General features: G+C 38.7%; 2 protein-coding genes across 11 annotated transcripts in view; one reads left to right on the top strand and one right to left on the bottom strand.

Moving 5' to 3' along the window:
• The window catches only part of CEP192 (centrosomal protein 192), a 157370-nt gene that overhangs the window by 107748 nt on the left and 30660 nt on the right, over window positions 1-18962 (bottom strand). For 8 of the 10 annotated variants that reach the window (XR_005362717.1, XM_038543931.1, XM_038543935.1 and 5 more), the window contains exons 8-10: window positions 10831-10979; window positions 9591-9735; window positions 9014-9147 (exon numbers count right to left, since the gene is read on the bottom strand). Coding sequence is in view for 9 of the 10 variants with exons in the window: in XM_038543931.1 (XP_038399859.1) it covers window positions 9014-9147; window positions 9591-9735; window positions 10831-10979 (428 nt within the window). In the remaining variant the exon portion in view is untranslated. The remainder of the gene's footprint in view (window positions 1-9013; window positions 9148-9590; window positions 9736-10830; window positions 10980-18962) is intronic. The other 2 variants (XM_038543934.1, XM_038543937.1) reach the window with 1 other exon arrangement.
• On the top strand, window positions 1402-2337 carry LOC490565 (U1 small nuclear ribonucleoprotein A-like). The gene is given in 2 exon segments (XM_038543940.1): window positions 1402-1805; window positions 1808-2337. Coding segments are annotated over 2 exon segments (831 nt in total). The 5' UTR covers window positions 1402-1504.

The raw sequence follows: 18962 nt of genomic DNA, 5'->3' as shown, positions 1-18962 counted from the left end.
TCACTGGGGAACCTGGTACTAAATAAACCCTTTCATAGATGACCCACTTCTGAGCTGGGGTTCCCTCCATAACAGAGGAGCTTCCTTGCTGTGATCTAATAAATAATAATAAATAACACAAAGACAAGTACAACTGCTTTGATAGTTTTTTTTTTTTTTAAGATTTTATTTATTTATTCATAGAGACACATCTAGAGAGAGAGAGAGGCAGAGACACAGGCAGAGGGAGAAGCAGGCACCATGCAGGGAGCCTGATGTGGGACTCAATCCCGGGTCTCCAGGATCACGCCCTGGGCTGCAGGCGGCGCTAAACCGCTGCACCACCGGGGCTGCCCGCTTTGATAGTTTTTAAATCTAAACAAAAAATACGTTTTTGTTTATATTCTGACAGTGTAACTCTCCCAGCCAACACTTGAGTAGGAAATGGGAGGAGAAAGAAAAAGGAAAAGCAACCCAAAGTTCTCTTAGGAGGTGGGGTTTTGAAAGGAGATAATGAAATTATTTGAGGGAGCCAGGGTGGTTCAGTGGTTCAGCATCTGCCTTCGGCTTAGGTCATGGATCCTGGGGTCCTGGGATCGAGCCCCATGTCAGGCTGCATAGTGAGCAGAGTCTGCTTCTCCTTCTCCCTCTGCAGGTCTCCCCCTCCATGCTCTCTCTCTCTCTCTCTCTCTCTCTCTCTCATATAAATAGGTTTATTTGAAAATTTTAAAAATTTGAAAGTCCCATCTTCTTGGCATCTAAGAGAAACAAAAAGGCAACAAAGTGCCCTGGTGGAAACATGCTGATGTCATCTCAAATAATGGCTGAAAAACATGTCTGAGAATGAATTAAGGAAGAGAAAAAATGCCCTTCAGATAACGGAAAACCAGCCTCCCTCATAGAATCCAAACACTGATTTTAAGATGCCATTATTGTATGTGCCAAGAGAGAACATTAAACTATGACATATGGGATCCCTGGGTGGCGCAGCGGTTTGGCGCCTGCCTTTGGCCCAGGGCGCGATCCTGGAGACCCGGGATCGAATCCCACGTCAGGCTCCCGGTGCATGGAGCCTGCTTCTCCCTCTGCCTGTGTCTCTGCCTCTCTCTCTCTCTCTGTGACTATCATAAATAAATAAAATTAAAAAAAAAAAAAAAAAAAAAAAACTATGACATATAGTAACTATATGACACACAATGATTTCAGAACTGTTAAAATATGAAAAATGTACATCTTCTAATAAATTTTTTAAAAATCAAAGACATTCTAAATGCTTAAGGAAGGAAGATGGAAGGGGGAGGGGGAGAGCAGGCTAAATAGTACAATAAAAATTTTGAAGGGGGGTATCCTGCTTTCGCTTTGTTTCCTAGCTGTACCTCTTTCCCTCCTCTCCACAGACTTCCTCCTGGAAGGAACATCCCTGAGCAGCTCCTTAAGCCTGCTTTAGGGCAGAGGATTTGGAGAAACCCGGGGCTGAAGTTAACCTTTTCCCCCTTCTTTCAGCTCTACCTCGGCACCTCTCTCCATGGCAGTTCCCGAGACCTGCCCCAACCACACTATTTATATCAACAGCCTCAATGAGAAGATCAAGAAGGATGAGCTGAAGAAGTCCCTCTATGCCATCTTCTCCCAGTTTGGCCAGATCCTGCATATCCTGGTATCTCGAAGCTTGAAGATGAGGGGCCAGGCCTTTGTCATCTTCAAGGAGGTCAGCCGCGCCACCAATGCCCTGCGCTCCATGCAGGGTTTCCCCTTCTATGACAAGCCCATGAGCATTCAGTATGCCAAGACTGACTCGGATATTATTGCCAAGATGAAGGGTACCTTCGTGAGCAGGACCGCAAGCGGGAGAAGAGGAAGCCTAAGAGCCAGGAGACCCCAGCAGCCAAGAAGGCAGTGCAGGGTGGGGCCGCCGCCCCTGTGGTGGGGGCTGTCCAGGGCCCTGTCCCGGGTAGGCCCCCAATGACTCATGCATCACATGTCAGGCTAGCCTCCCTACAGGCTGCCTCCGGCATGATCCCGCCTCCAGGCCTGGCACCTGGACAGATCCCACCAGGGGCCATGCCCCCACAGCAGCTTATGCCGGGGCAGATGCCACCAGCCCAGCCTCTTTCAGAAAACCTACCAAATCACTTCTTATTCCTCACCAACCTGCCCGAGGAGACCAATGAGCTCATGCTGTCCATGCTTTTCAACCAGTTCCCTGGCTTCAAGGAGGTACGACTGGACCCTGGGTGGCACGACATTGCCTTTGTGGAGTTTGACAATGAGGTACAGGCAGAGGATGCTCGCGACGCACTGCAGGGCTTCAAGATCACCCAGAACAATGCCATGAAGATCTCTTTTGCCAAGAAGTAGCACTTTTCCCCCCTGCCTGCCCCTGCCCCTGCCCCCTGCTCTGGGGCCACCCCTTCCCTCCTTGGCTCAGCCCCCTGAAGGTAAGCCCCCCTCAGGGGCCTTCTCAGAGCCGTGTATGAGTGAGTGGTCGCCACACAGCATTGTACCAGAGTCTGTCCCCAGACATTGCACCGGGTGCTGTTAGGCCAGAATTAAAGTGTTTTTTTTTTTTTTTTTTTTGAGGTTTGGCAAATAAATAAATAAATAAGTAAGTAAATAAATAAATAAATAAATAAATAAATAAATAAATAAATAAATAATTTTTGAAGGGGTGCGTGTGCGGTTTAGTCAGTCAAGCATCTGCTTTCAGCTCAGGTCATAATCCCAGGGTGCTGGGATTGAGGCCAACATCAGGCTCCTGGGCTTAGTGGGGAGCCTGCTTTTGCCTCTACCCCTCCTCTCTGCTCCTGTGCTCTCTCTGGTGCTCTCTCACTCCAACACATAACATCTTTAAAAAAAAATTTTTTAAACATGATAAAAATAATGTAAATATTAAATGAAGTAAATATTTTTTAAAAATCAAGATTATTAACCATTACACTAAGTGTTAAAGGATTAACTAGTTCATCCAAAAAACAAATGACCAGATTGCATTAAAAAGTAAAACCTATGGACCCTTGGGTAACTCAGTCTGTTGAGTGTCCCACTCTTGATTTTGGCTCAGGTCATGCTCTCAGAGTCATGAGATGGAGCCCCACATCAGGTTCCATGCTCACCATGGAGTCAGCTTGTCCCTCTCCCTCTGCTCCTCCCCAACGGCTTCCCCTACCACCACTTGTATGGGCTGGCACACACTCTCTTTCAAATAAATAAAATATTTTTAAAAAGTAAAACCTAGCCACACACTATTTATTAGAAACCCTCTAAACAAATGATAAAGAAAAATGTAAAGGGGATGCAAAAGAAGATAACAAGCATACACAAAATACAAAAAGCAAGGGTATCAAACTAACATACAAAGGAGAATTTAAGATTTAAGATTAGAAGCCACTAAACAGGATAAAAAAAAAGGGCAGTATTACTAACAAAGTACTCTTATTAATGAGGTTATGATTCTATAATCTCATTCTCAGTAAACAGTGCAGAGAAGTACATAAAAAATATCAGTAAACAGAGCAGATAAGTACATAAAGAAAAAAATCAGAGGTGCAAAAATAACTTGGTAAAAATTCAATTAAAACTGGAGACTTTGGGGCACCTGGGTGGCTCTGCAATTGACCATCTGCCTTTGGCTCAGGGTGGGATCCCGGAGTCATTAGATCGAGTTCCACATCAGGCTCCCTGCGTGGAGCCTGCTTCTCTCTCTGCCTGTGTCTCTGTCTCTCTGTGTCTCTCATGAATATGTAAATAAAATCTTTAAAGCAACAACAACTGGAAACTCTAAGGGACTCTTGGGTGGCTCAAAGGTTGAGCATCTGCCTTTGGCACAGGTCGTGACCCGGGGTCCTGGATTGAGTCCCGTATCGGGTTCCCTGCAAGGGAGCCTGCTTCTCCCTCTGCCTGTGTCTCTGTGTCTCTCATGAATAATTAAGTAAAAAAAAAAAACTTTTTTAAAAAATTGGAAACTTGTTTCACCTTTTCTGCAATTGATACATCTAGTACATAAAAGTTAAAGTGATCATAGGGGATGCATGGTTGGCTCAGCTGATTAGCGAATTCTCGGTTTTGGATCAGGTAAAGATCCCAGGGTTGAGCCCTGTGTTGGCTCCCTGCTCAGTTGAGAGCCTGCTTCTCCCTTTCCCTCTGCCTCTCCCCCTGCTTGTGTTCTTTCTGTTGAATGAATAAATAATATCTTAAAAATAAATAAATGTGATCATAGAGATTTTGAATAATGTACTAAGTATCCGAATAACTTAAAACTAAAGATTCTTCAAAAAAGCACATTTAGTTTTCATTTTTCTTATGTCCATGAAACACACATATAAATATACACTTTTACTCAAAACATTTAGAAGGGTTAGATTTTTCAGACCAGATACTGATTATAATAAGCCTATAAAGTTAGAAATAACAAGAAGTAACGTCAGAAAAGATGGCAGAGGAGAAAGCACCAAGAATCTGCCTTTCCGCCAGACAAGCACTGTACTGTACTGGCAAAAACTTCGGAAGTAACTATTTTGGAACTCTGGAATCTATTTGAACAATCTATTTGAACAATCTATTTGAGCTACCAGAGAAAAGCTTGACTGGCAAATTGCAAATAATGTCCGTCACTCAGGCTTCAGAATGATCATGGTTACCCACCCTGAACTCCAAGGCAGACGACCGTGGGGAGGGCAACCCCTGTTTTTAGTATGGTTTGCTGGAGCCAGAGAAGCAGTAAGGATTTTGTCTCCAATTATCAGGTTTCTGTGTTCTGACTATAGATTGCAGCTTCTGACTGCAGAGCTGCAGGCACAGAGCCTGGTCACCAGTGATTCAACCCCCACCAGCTAAAGTGACCTCCACCATATTTAAAGGGGTCATAGCTATTTCTTTAAGTATTCTAAAACAACCATGGATAGAGAAAGTTAGACTTACTGCACATGTCCAGGAAAAAAAATACAGGCTAAGAAAAGACCTGTAAAATCTTAATTTTCACCATTTCCTCATCCCTGCATAGACATATGATACAAAAATTAAAGAGCAAACCCTAGAGAAAAGGGAGATTGTGATTTCCAGAGTTATCACTAAGATTGGAATGTCCAGTATGCAACAAAGAAAAAAAACACAAAGCAAACAAAGAAATAAGAAAGCATGCTCCATTCAAAAGAAAAAAATAAATCAACAGAGAACATACATGAGGAAACCTGTACATCAGACTTATGAGATAAAAGACTTTGAGCATTTTTAAGACCGTTATTTTAAAAGAGCTAAAAGAAGATATGGACAAGCAAGAAAATGATCAATGCATAGAATGTGTAACAATAAAGAGTTTATTTTTAAAAGAGCCATAAAGAAATACTGGAACTGAAAGGTACAATAACTGAAGTGAAAAATGCACCAGAGGGATTAAAAAACAGATGTGCACTAGCAGGATGAAGATAAAGCAAACCTGAAGATAGGACAACTGAAATTACAAAGCTTCAGAAAAAAGGAACAGAGTCTAAGGGACCTATGGAATATCATCAACACACTGGGGACCAACAGCACTTTCTGGAAAACACAGAAGAGAGATAAAAGGCAAAGAAATTTTGGGAGGTGAAAACCTCCCAAATTTGACGAAAGACAGGAATTTGAACATCAAAGTTCAGCAAACTCCAAGTGGGATAAATTTAAGAAACCCATACCAAGACAGTATGATCAAACTGTCAAAAGACAGACAAGAAAATCTTGAAAACAGCAAGAGAAGCTCCTTGTCACATGCAAGAAATCTTCAGAAAGATAACCAGCAAATTTCACAACAGAAACCCTTCAGGCCAGAAGGCAATGAATGGGCTGATACGTTCAAAGTGCTGAGAGGGAAAAATACTTACCAAGAATCTTACATTTGGTTAAACTGTCCTTTAAAAATGAGGGAAAGGGAGCTCTCAGGTGGCTCAGTCAGTAGAACATTTGACTCTTGATTTTGGCTCAGGTTATGATCTCAGGGTTGTGAGATCAAGCCCTGTGTTGGGGTCCATGTTGGGCATGAAGCCTACTTGAGATTCTCTCTCCCTACACCCCTCCTCCTTAACTGGCGCAAGGACATGTGCACACTCTCTCTAGCAGGGTGGGGAAATGAGGGAAAAATTAAGATAATTTTTTCCCCAGATAAAAGCTAGGAAGTTTGTTTTTTTGTTTTTTTCCATTTATATGTGGATCTTTGTTTTTATACTGTACAGAACTGTAAGTGTAGTTCTCTTATGATTCCCTTAATAACTTCCTTTACTGTAAATATATAACATATATAACATACAAAAGATTTATCACTACTTATGTTATCAGTAAAGCTTCCAGTCAATAGTAGACTATTACTATTATACTATATTACTATTACAGTAGTTAAATTTGGGGAACTCTTAGTAACTTATAATTTTTGAATTCCTTACATGTAATTAAGGAAAATGGGCTGCTAATCTTGCCAAAAGGACAGAATGTTGTCACCTCATGGTAACACAAACTACATGACCTTATCATATGGGAAAAATAAGACTGTTCATGAAATAATGTAACACATATTACGGCTGACCCACAGGTAGGAATTCCCCCTCATCCAAGCAAAAAAGCTTTAATGGAAGTGCTTATTCCACACTGTCTAGAAGCTCAGCAGACAGAGGCCAGTTCTCACCATCCCTCCATACTCGATGCCCTCCTTCAAGCACAGCTGAAGGCTTCAGGGCTTTGTGTTCCTGGGGCCTGAATGTTCCTCCAGAATCTGGCTATTTCCGTTATGTTTCATGAAGGAAGATTATCTTTGTGTGACCTATAATACCAAGTACCATATACCTATCACCAAGAAGGTACCAAGGATTTTTTGTTAAAATGGCCTGACCGGGATCCCTGGGAGGCGCAGCGGTTTGGCGCCTGCCTTTGGCCCAGAGCGCGATCCTGGAGACCTGGGATCAAATCCCACGTCGGGCTCCCGGTGCATGGAGCCTGCTTCTCTCTCTGCCTGTGTCTCTGCCTCTCTCTCTCTGTGTGTGCGACTATCATAAATAAATAAAAATTAAAAAATAAATAAATAAATAAAAATAAAATAAAATAAAATGACCTGACCAAGATACCAAGCAATTTGTGAGTAATTTGTGAATATTCAACAATATTAAAACTATTGGTTTTTAACAAGTAATTGCTAATTAGAAAAATAATTCTAACAGAACAAGATCATTAGCCTAAAATTAAATATTCATGGACAGACATAAAATTTATCAAATATCACATTTTGACAAAGTCAAGATTAACACTGTCTCCTTTTTTCTCATTGGTTTCCTCTAATCAGCTGAGGGCTGGACTATTAACTAAATATATTAGAATTATAACTCCTCACTGTCAGAGGACTATACATAAGACGAGGTGTCCATAGCACTGTCCTAGAAGAAAAAAATCCATGGACTCTGAACACTTGTTCCAGTTACCTGAGGCAAGAGGCTTTGCCCTGTATTTGTACATAACTGGTTCTTTGGATGAGTAAAGAAATTTTTGAAGCTGCTGACTAGGCAACTTCTGGATAAGTAAAATATTCCTATATATAATAAAGTACTATACTGTAGGATACAATCTGTGTAATAAGAATTCAGAAAAATAAATGTAGTCTAGAGTTACTGAAAAGTAATCAGGGACTTCATGAAAGATTGGAAAGATGATCATAATCTGGATCAAGGAAGAAAGAAAACAAAATAGGAATAGGGATTTGTAGAAATTTGTAGAAATAGAAATTTGTAGAAATACAAGAGAAAAACAGATTAATATGAGGCCAAGTTATAAAGCATTTTAAGGATTATTAACTTGAAACAATGAGGCATAGAGAATATTTATATATATTATATACATTAAAGGCTATTGTAACAAGATTAACCTGGTGTTGACAAATATAACAGAATAGTAAAAATACTTGAGATGGCACCATAAATCACACATGAGATAGTAAAGCATCTTGAACTTGAACAATAGTAAAGGAAACAAACAGGAAACAATAAACCGAAGACACATTCCTGAGAACACACTGAAAGAAATTTCGTTTTTTTGGGCAGCCCGGGTGGCTCAGCAGTTTAGCACCGCCTTCAGCCCAGGGGGTGATCCTGGAGACCTGGGATCGAGTCCCAAGTCAGGCTTCCTGCATGAAGCCTGCTTCTCCCTCTGCCTGTGTGTCTGCCTCTCTGTCTCTCACGAATAAATAAATTAAAAATCTTAAAAAAAAAAAAAAAAAGAAGAAGAAGAAGAAGAAATTTCGGTTTTCTGAGCTTCACTGTCTTTAAATTGACAATTCCATCATTACTTACTGCCTTAATCACTCAAAGGATTACTATGAAGAGGAGTAACTATTTCTACATATACCAACACAGACAGACTCTCTAAATTAAAAGTCATCATGGAATCCTAAGACATACATCTACTTTTGAAAAGGTGATGAAGAATTGGTGAGAGTCAGAAATAACTACCAAGTTTGAAGTGTAGGAATAACAGACAGAAAACCAAGAACGGAAAACATGCTTGAGCAAAGTTAAAGATGAACAGTTTGCCTTTTTATTTAATGTTCTGATACCAAGCTGAAGAACTTTTCAAATGAATGATCTAAATGCAGGTCAAGAAACATTTAAATTTAAGAAAATGTATATAGGGCAGCCCCAGTGGCTCAGCGGTTTGGCGCCGCCTTCAACCCAGGGTGGGATCCTGGAGACCTAGGATCGAGTCCCATGTCGGGCTCCCTGCATGGAGCCCGCTTCTCCCTCTACCTGTGTCTCTGCCTCTTTCTCTCTCTCTCTCTGTCTCTCATGAATGAATAAATAAAATCTTAAAAAATTATTTAAAAAAAAGTATATAATTGTATATTTAATATAATCTTAGTGATCTCAAAGATATATACACACACATAGAAACTTATCAGTAGGGAAGCTTTAATACTTTTTATACATTTTCCAGAATCAACAGTTGTTGCTTTGGAAAAAAAAAAAAAATACTGACACAGAAGACTTTATCCTTTTCATAGAAAATTAGAAGAAAATGCATATAAACTTACTCTGCCATGATGTGGGACAATGCCCTTCAAACTGTCTTCCCTTTTGTTCTCTTGTTCAATTCCCCGAGTACTAGAAGAAAGTGATAATACACCACCTACGTGCCTTCTACTATCTCCAGTATCTATAAAATTACCTGAAAACAAAAAAGAAAAAAAACAGAGCAATGTCAAAGTCTCAGTAATATAACTGCTTCTTGCCACGCAAGTTTATGCAAACCTAGTACTTAGCAATCATATGACAAATACAGCAATTTGCATATAAGAAAAAGTAACCATCAGTAAGTGGCAACAAACTTCGACCACACACAGAATTTTTAATTCTCAAATGTCTGAATAAAACACACCCAATGCGTTCATAATAAGCAACGCATGCAATATACACTACAGTATGTCTAATACTACTAATGTATTCTTTTGAAAAGTTTTAGACTGTTTAAAAATCTGAAGGAATACAATGGTTAACACAGGTTACATTATACCAAAGAAATTAATTCTTTAATTAAATTAATTAATTAAAGAGAAAAGGCAAGATCAAACAGAATTTAAGAACAGAGTCAAGTCATATTTCAATACTTACTGATCCCAGGCAGACAAACAACATGGCCTACTTCAGACTCTTTGTGGGTTGTTTCAGAACTTCCCGAAGAGTGTGAGCCATCAGAAATTGGAGAGCTGTTATTTTCTGCTTGAGACTTATAGTTTAAACTACCATTTTCATTTGCCTGTTGAAAAAATAGATGTATTGATTTTTTAAATTATAACCATTTTTAGGGGAGAAACATAAGAAACAGAGAATGACTTCTTGACAAAACGATGCCAGGCAATTAATGTAGAAAGAATTGGAAATATCACCATTATAACCACCATAGAAATAACTGTTTCTAGAAGGCTTCAGCAATGATACTAAATCCAGTTTGTGAAAGGTTCTTCGGGAACAGAAAGTTCACATGGCCTTAATGCACCATTCCCCAGATTACTCATTGATAACAAAGGAAAAAAGGCACCTACACAAGGAGATATCTACCCAATACCACATTAACCGAGATTATCAAATACAACTTCATCAATAGCGGGACAAACAGATGTCTAGATCTGTCTAGACAAAAGCACACAATATCCTTATGTTTAATCTTTATCTGTTTGTAATAAAAATGCTTTATCTGAATTCTTGCCAAAATCTTTAATTAGGAGGGGAAAAAAGCAATGAGATATACCTAGCTTACCGGCCATTTTACAAAAACTTTAATGACATGAAGAACTACTCTAAATTGAAATACTAAAGAGACAGGACAACCAGATGCAACTGTAATCCTTGATTAAATCCTAGATCAAAAACAATAAAAGTAAAGGACATTTTGGAGACAATCGGATAAATGTGAATACAGACTGTATATTCATTTACATTACTATATCAAACTTAGTAATACAATTGAGATTATACAGGAAAATAGCTTTATTTGCGGAGAAAATGTCAAAGTATCAGAGTGAAATGTCAAAATACTTGCAAATTCCTCTTAAATGATACACAAAAAAGTATTCATGGAAGGACAAAGAAAACAAAGATGGTCAATTGTTAACAACTGGTTAATCTGGATGAGGGGCATACACACATTCACTGTGATATTCTTCAATTTCTCTGCAGAGGAAGGAAAAGTAAGAAGCAGCAAGAAAGGATGGGTAAGGTATTTCTTATCACTTTCTATCTTGAAAAACAGATCAAAGAAAACCAAAAGTTTATGTTTTATGGTAATATCTAATGAGACCAGTAATAGTTTTCTAAAGTCAAATTTCTGAAAAACCATAAAATTGGAACATACCTGACATGAATCACTTGTAGGTAATTTAAAATCATTTTCTGGAGGTTCCTGTCCTAGGTCTTCATACAGCATTCCTGGAATAGCTAGTTGCTCAAAATAAGCCTCTAAATGTTCATCATAAAACTCTTCATCATCAATATCATCATCTACTAGTAAAATGGAAAAAAAAAAAAAAAAGGAAACATTTTAAAGTACTGACTCAACAATAAACGTTATTTAACCAAAATGTTGATAAAAGCCTTCTGAGGAAGAAAGCAGAACAGGAGGTCCCTAAGCTCACCTCGCTATAGGGATACAACTAGATAACACTCACATAAGTGTGAATAGCCCAGAAAAGGATCAAAGACTGGCAGAACAAACATTCCACTGCTAAACGTGGAAAAAAGGCCACATCAAGGAGGTTAGGAAGGGCAGAGACACGGTCAGAAGCTAAATGAAACCATAGGATAGTCTGCAAAAGGGAGGGACTCCAAGGGTGAAGAGAGGGGAAACAGACCCTCATACCAGGCACCCCAGACACAAGGAAGAACAAACCCCCATGACATTTGGCTTTGAAAACCAGAGGGGCCAAATTTCACAAACTCTTACAATTACTCGGGCATAACACCTGGAACTTTAAAAAAAAAAAAAATCAGTGGGCTTGGCTCTGGCAGAGCTGAGAGGGCAAGAGGAAATGGAGTCCTTATCTTTAAAGAGACAACACAACAAACCCCACAGATACAACATAGAAGTAGCAGTTTGAAAACCACTGAAGGTATGTGGGAGGGAGATTTGTTACCTAATTTTGGGGCATGTGCTAGAGGAGCAGGGATCTCTGGGAGACTTCAGGAACAAAGGAGCTGGCAGGTACCATTTCCCTTCCCTAACCCCCAGCCAAAATACACAAACACCTCTGGGGACCAGTAGGGCAAAGACACTCAGTAGGTAACCTGCTAACAGTGCACACTGCCACACATTCTGCTACAGACACACCCCTTCCAATATGCTCCTGGTCAGAACTGATCCAAAATAGTGGCACAAGCCTAGCACTATGCAAGCAGTCCTGACAAGGTCCAGCACCACTCCAAAGTGACTTTTGCTCCAAAGAGGGAGAAAGATCACCACACACATATCAAGACTGTGGTTCCAGCAGTAGACTGAGGACAGATAGCTGATTTTTTTTAAGTAATTTTTGTTGTTGTTGTTAAAGATTTTATTTATTCATGAGAGACACAGACAGAAGGAGAGAGAGAGAGAGGCAAAGACACAGGCAGAGGGAGAAGTGGGCTCTATGCAGGGAGCCCTATGCAGGACTCAATCCTGGGTCTCCAGGATCACACCCTGGGCTGAAGGCAGCGCTAAACCTCTGGGCCACCAGAGCTGCTTCTGATCTGATTGCAGACCTCACCCACCAGTGAAAGCTTCTCAGGGGACAACGCACAGAAAGTGCCTACAATAGCTCTGGTAAACATCTGGTCTGACTCAACTTAAGCCCAAGCAGTCCCAGACTGCCCCATTACAACACAAGGACCATATCCTGTCCACAACAGAAAAAGAGAAACTCTGCAGATGACTGCACCGAAGGCAAAAGCAGTTCAACCACAACAGCAGGGCACACGCAACACACACAAGATACCTCTTAAGCACCAGGTTCTGGAAAACAGGAGAAGTTGCACAGAAGGGCACTACAAGACCTCTTCTTCCTAAGGCCACCACTTTAAGAGCAGGAGATGTAGCTGACTGTCACACCACATAGAAACAGAGTCAGACAAAAGAAGACGACAGAGGAATATGTCCCAAATGAAAGAACAAACTCAAAGCAACAGAATCCCTATAAAGAATTTAAAGTAATGGTCATAAAGATATGCAGTAGACTAAAGAGTAAAAGACATCAGGAAACCCTTAACAAGGAGATAGAAAACATAAAAGAAGAGCCAAAGATAAATAATTTAATGACTAAAATCAAAAATATATTGAATGAATAGATGGAATACACAGACAAAATAAAGCAGAGGAATGGATTAGCAACCTGGAAGGCAGGGTAATAGAAAACAATCAAGCTGAACATAAGAGAAAAATTAGTAATAGAAAACTGAAAATAGGAGCAGCTGAGTGGCTCAGTTAGTTGGTTAAGTGTCTGCCTTCAGTTCAGGTCATGATCCCCGAGTCCCAGGATCCAGCCCCAATTCAGACTCCCTGCTTAGAAGGGACCCTGCTTCTTCCACTCCCTCAAATAAATAAATAAAATCTTAAAAAAAAAAAAAAAAAGTGAAAATAGACTTAGAGAACACAACAACACCATCAAATGTATTAACATTCACATTACAGGAATCCCAAAAGGGGAAAAAGAGAGAAGAGGGGGCAGAAAATCTATTTGAAGACATAATAGCTGAAAACATCCCAAATCTGGGGAAGGAAACAGAAATCCAGATCCAGAAGGCACAGAGAGCCCCCAACAAAATCAACCCAAGGAGGTACGTGCCAAGACACATAGCAATCAAAATGGCAAAAAAAAAAAAAAAAAAAAAAAGAAAAGAAAAAAAAAAAGTGATAGAGAATTCTAAAAGCAGCAAGAGTGTTGGGGTGCCCGGGTGGCTCAGTCTGTTAAGCATCTGACTCTTGATCTCCTATCTCAGCTCAGTTCTCAATTTCAGGGCAATGAGTTTAAGCCTCATGTTGGGCTCCATGCCTTAAATAGATATAAAATAAAAATAAAAATAAAAGCAACAAGCAAAAACAGTTACATACAAGGAAAACCCTAAAAAGCTATTCGATTTTTCAGAATTTTGTAGGCCAAAGGGACTGGCATGATATATTCAATGTGCTGAAAGGAAAAAACATGTAGAGAATACTCTATCCAGCAAGGCTATCATTCAGAATAGAAAGAGAGACAAAGGGGCACCTGGGTGGCTCAGTGATTGAGTATCTGCCTTTGGCTCAGGGAATGATCTCAGGGTCCTGGGAGTGAGTCCCACATTGGGCTCCCCCCAGGGTACCTGCTTCTCCCTTTATGTCTCTGCCTCTCTGTGTCTCTCATGAATAAATAAAATCTTTAAAAAGAGAGAAAGAGGGATCCCTGGGTGGTGCCGCGGTTTGGCGTCTGACTTTGGCCCAGGGCGCGATCCTGGAGACCCGGGATCGAATCCCACATCGGGCTCCCGGTACATGGAGCCTGCTTCTTCCTCTGCCTATATCTCTGCCCCTCTCTCTCTCTCTCTCTCTCTCTATCATAAATAAAAATTAAAAAAAAATTTTTTTAAAGACACACACACACACACACACACACACACACACACACAGTTTTCCCAAACAAAATACAAAGGACTTCCACTAAACTAGCCCTAAAAGAAACGTTAAAAGGCAATTCTTTAAGAAGAAAGATATGTAGGAGTAAGAAAAGTAGGAAGCACAAAATAGACTATAAAACAAGGAGTGTAACAACAGACAATGGACACTACATAAAGGAGATAATCCAACAGATTTCACAAATATATACGCATCCACCATGGGAAGAACCAAATACAGCAATCAACTGATAACAAATATGCAGAATCTAATGAAGAATAACACAGTAACAATAAGAGACTTTAACACCCCACTTATAGCAATGGACAAATCAACAGTTACTTTGAATGACACACTGGACCAAATGGATCTACGGATAAATTTAGAACATTCCACCTTAAAACATCTTAATACTTTGTAAGCACAAAATATTCTCCAGAATAGATAACATTTTAGGCCACAAAACTAGTCTTAACAAATTAAAAAAGACTGAATGCATCTTTTCTGACCACAAGGCTATGTATGAAACTAGAAATCAAACACAAGAAACCATCTGGAAAGAACACAGATACACAGAAGTTAAATAAAATGATACTAAGAAATGAATGGGTCAACCAAGAAATCAAAAAGGAAATAAAAACATACATGAACAAATGAAAATGAAAACACAACAGTCCAAAATCTTTGGGATGCAGCAAAAGCTGTTCTAAGGAGTAACAACTTTATAACAACACAGACCTATCTCAAGAAGCAAGAAAAATCTCAAATAAACAACCTAACCTTACAAATTAAGGAGCTAGAAAAGGAGAACAAACAAAACCCAGGACCAGTAGAAGGAAAGAAATAATAGAGTAGAAATAAATGAAATAGAAACTAAAAAAAAAAAAAAAAACAATAGAACAAAGAAACCAGAAGCTGATTCTTTGAAAAGATCAATAAAATTGATAAATCTTTAGCAGTATTCATTTGAGAGAGAGGGAAAGAGAGAGAACACACAAAATCAGGAATGAAAAAAAGAGAAAAATGAAAGAAATACAAAGGATTATAAGAGAATATTATGACATGCCAAAAAACTGCAACAACCAAGAAGAAATGGATAAATTCATAGAAACATAACCTCCCAAAAGTCAATCAGGGAAAAAAAAAAAAAAAAAAAAGGAAATCTGAACATACTGATTACCAGCAAAGAAATTGAATCGGTAATCAAAAAGCACCCAACCAAACTCTAGGACCAGAGAGCTTCACAGGTGAATTCTACCAAAATTTAAAGAAAAGTTAGTATCTATTCTTCTCAAACTATTTCAAAAATTAAAATGGGAAAGAAAGCTTCCAAATTCATTCTATCATTACCCTGACACCAAAATCAAATAAAAACACTACAAAAAAAGAACTACAGGTCAACATGTCTGATGAATAGAGATACAAAAATCCTCAACAAAATATGAGCAAACTGAACCCAACAACACATTAAAAAACAAACAAACAAACAAAAAAAACCAACACTCATCACAATCAAGTGAGGTTTATTCCTGGGATGCAAGAGTGGGTTGAAATTCACAAACAACATGAAACATCACATTAACAAGAAAAAGGATAAAAACCATATGAACACTTCAATAGATGCAGAAAAAGCATGTGACAAAATACAGCATCCATTCATGGTAAAAACCCTCCACAAAGTAGATTTAGAGGGAACCTACCTCAACATAATAAAGGCCAAATATGAAAAGCAGAAAGCAAACATCATACTCAATGGGGGAAAACTATTAAGAGCTCTCCCCCAAGGTCAGGAACAAGACAAAATGTCCACTCACCACTTCTACTCAACATAGAACTAAAAGTCCTAGCCACAGCAATCAGACAAAAAAAAAGAAATAAAAGGAACCCAAATTGGTAAGGAAGAAGTAAAACGTTTACTATTTGCAGATGACATGATGCCATATATAGGCTATCCTAAAGACTCTAAAAAAAAAATAATAATAACAAACCCACAAAAAATAAAAAACAAAACCTACTAGAATTGATAAATTCAGTAAGACTACAGAATACAAAAACCGATGTCAGAAATCCATTACGTATCTATACACTAATAATGAAGTAGCAGAAAGAAAAATTAAAAATCCCATTTACAATTGCAGCAAAAATAATAAAATACCAGGGAATAATGTAGCCAAGGAGGTGAATGACTTACACTCCGAAAACTGTAAGAGACTGATGAAAGAAACTGAAGACAACACAAGCAAATAGAAAGATATTCATACTCATGAACTTGAAGAACAAACATTGTTAACATGTGTACATGAGCAAAAGCAATGTATAGATTTAATGCAATCCCTATGAAAAATCAAAATATCAACAGTACTTTTCACAGAGGTAAGGATAAACAATCCTAAAATTTGTAAGGAACCACAAAATTCCCCCAAGAGCCAAAGCAATCTTGAAAAATAACAAAACCAGAGGTATCATAACCAGATTTCAATACATACAACAAAGCTGTTGTAATCAAAATAAAATGGTACTGGCACAAAAATAAACACATAGATCAAGAGAACAGAAAAGAAAGCCCAGAAACAAACCCACAATTATATGGTCAATTATTCTTCAACATATGAGCTAAAAATACACAATGGAAAAGATCTCTTCACCAAATGGTGTTAGGAAAACTGGATAGCAACATGCAAAACCATGAAACCGAACCGCTTTCTTACACCAAACACACACACACAAAAACCCAAAATGGATTAAGGACCTAATGTGAGACCTGAAACCATTAAAAATCGTAGAAGAGAACAAAGGCAGTAACTCTGATATCGGCCATAACATTTTTGTACCAATGTCTCCTGAGTCAAGGGAAATAAAAGCAAAAATAAACTATTGGGACTATATCAGAATAAAAAGCTTTTGAACAGCAAAAGAAACAATCAACAAAATGTCTGATAAAGGGTTCCTATCTAAAGTATATGAAGAACTACTCTAACACCAAAAAACAAAATAATCCAATTTTTGAAAATGGGCAAGATGACATGAACATACATTTCTGCAAAAAAGACATATAGATGGCCAACAGACACATGAAAAGATGCTCAACATCAATCATCAGGTAAACAAACACAAATCAAAACCACAATGAGATGTCACTTCATCCTGTCAGAATAGCTAAAGTCAAAAACCAAAAGAAACCAACAAGAAATACTGAGTATTGATGTTTGAGAAAAATATGCAGCCAAGAACACTTTATCCAGCAAGGCTGTAATTCAAAACAGAAGTAGAGATAAAAAGCTTCCAGGACAAACAGAAACTGAAAGAATTTGGGATCACTAAATAAGCCCTGCTAGAAATATTAAAGGAGATCCTTTAAGCAAAGGGAGATCCCAAAAGTAACAAAGACAAGAAAGGAACAGAGACAGTGACTTTACAAGTAATACAATGGTACTAAATTCATATCTTTAAAAAAATATATCCTATTTATTTGAGAGAGAGAGAGAGAAAGTGCCCACAAAAGAGGGAGGAATAGAGTCCCTACTGAGCAGGGAGCCCAATAAAGGGCCTGCTCCCAGGATTCCAAGACCATGACCTGAGCTGAAGGCAGAGGCTTAACTAAATTGAGCTAATCAAGCACCCCTAATTCGTATCTTTCAATATTCAAGGTAAACAGATTAAATGCCCCAATCAACACACAAAGGATACCAGACTGGATAAAAAGCAAGATCCACTGATAGGCTGGCTTATAAGAGACTCATTTGAGATTGAAAGACACCTCCAAATTGGAAGGTAGAGGGAGTGGAAAACCATTTATCATGCTAAGAGACATCAAAAGAAACCTAGAGTAGCAATCCTTATATCAGACAAATTAGATTTTAAACCTAAGACTGTAGTAAGTGATGAGGAAAGATGCTATATCATAATTAAAGGGTCCATCCAACACAAAGTTCTAACAATTGCAAATATTTATGCCACTAACATGGGAGCAGCCAAATATATAAACCAATTAATAACAAAATTAAAGAAATACATTGATAATAACACAAAAGTAGGAGACCTTAACACCCCACTCTCTCTTCAATGGACAGGTCACCTAAGAAGATAAACAAGGGCTTTGAATGACACACTGGACCAGATGGACTTCATAGAAACATTCAGAGCATTTTTTTTTTTTAAGATCTTATTTATTCATCAGAGACACAGAGAGAGAGAGAGAGAGAGAGAGAGAGAGAGAGAGAGAGACTGGCAGAGACACAGGCAGAGGGAGACGCAGGCTCCCTGCGAGGAGCCCGATGTAGGACTCAATTCCAGGACTCCAGGATCACGCCCTGAGTTGAAGGCAGATGCTCAATCACTGAGCCACCCAGGTGTCCCTATTCAGAGCATTCTATCATAAAGCAACAGAATACACATTCTTTGTGAGTGCACACAGAACATTCTCCAGAATAGAGCACATACTGGGTCAAAATCAGGTCTCAACTAGTACCAAAAGATTGGTATCAATCCCTGCATATTTTCAGACCACAGTGCTTTGAAACGACTCAATCAGAAGAGGAAATTTGGAAAGAACTCAAATACATGGAGGCTAGAGAGCATCTTAACTAAAGAATGAAAGGGTCAACCAGGAAATTAAAGAATTTTAAAAACTCATGGAAGCAAATGAAAATAACACAACTATTCAATACCTTCAGGATGCAGAAAAGGCAGTCCTAAGAAGGAGGTAATACAGCAATACAAGCCTTTCTCAAGAAACAAGAAGGTCTCAAATATACAACCTTATACCTAAAGGAGGTAGAGAAAGAACAGCAAATAAATCCTAAACCAGCAGGAGAAGAGAAATAATAAATTAGAGCAGAAATCAATGAAACAGAAACCAAAAGAACTGT

The sequence above is a fragment of the Canis lupus genome, chromosome 7 (assembly GCF_011100685.1).
Source record: "Canis lupus familiaris isolate Mischka breed German Shepherd chromosome 7, alternate assembly UU_Cfam_GSD_1.0, whole genome shotgun sequence".
NCBI lineage: Eukaryota > Metazoa > Chordata > Mammalia > Carnivora > Canidae > Canis > Canis lupus.
The sequence above is the reverse complement of the archived record's forward strand: the minus strand, read 5'-3'. Positions and strand labels throughout refer to the sequence as shown.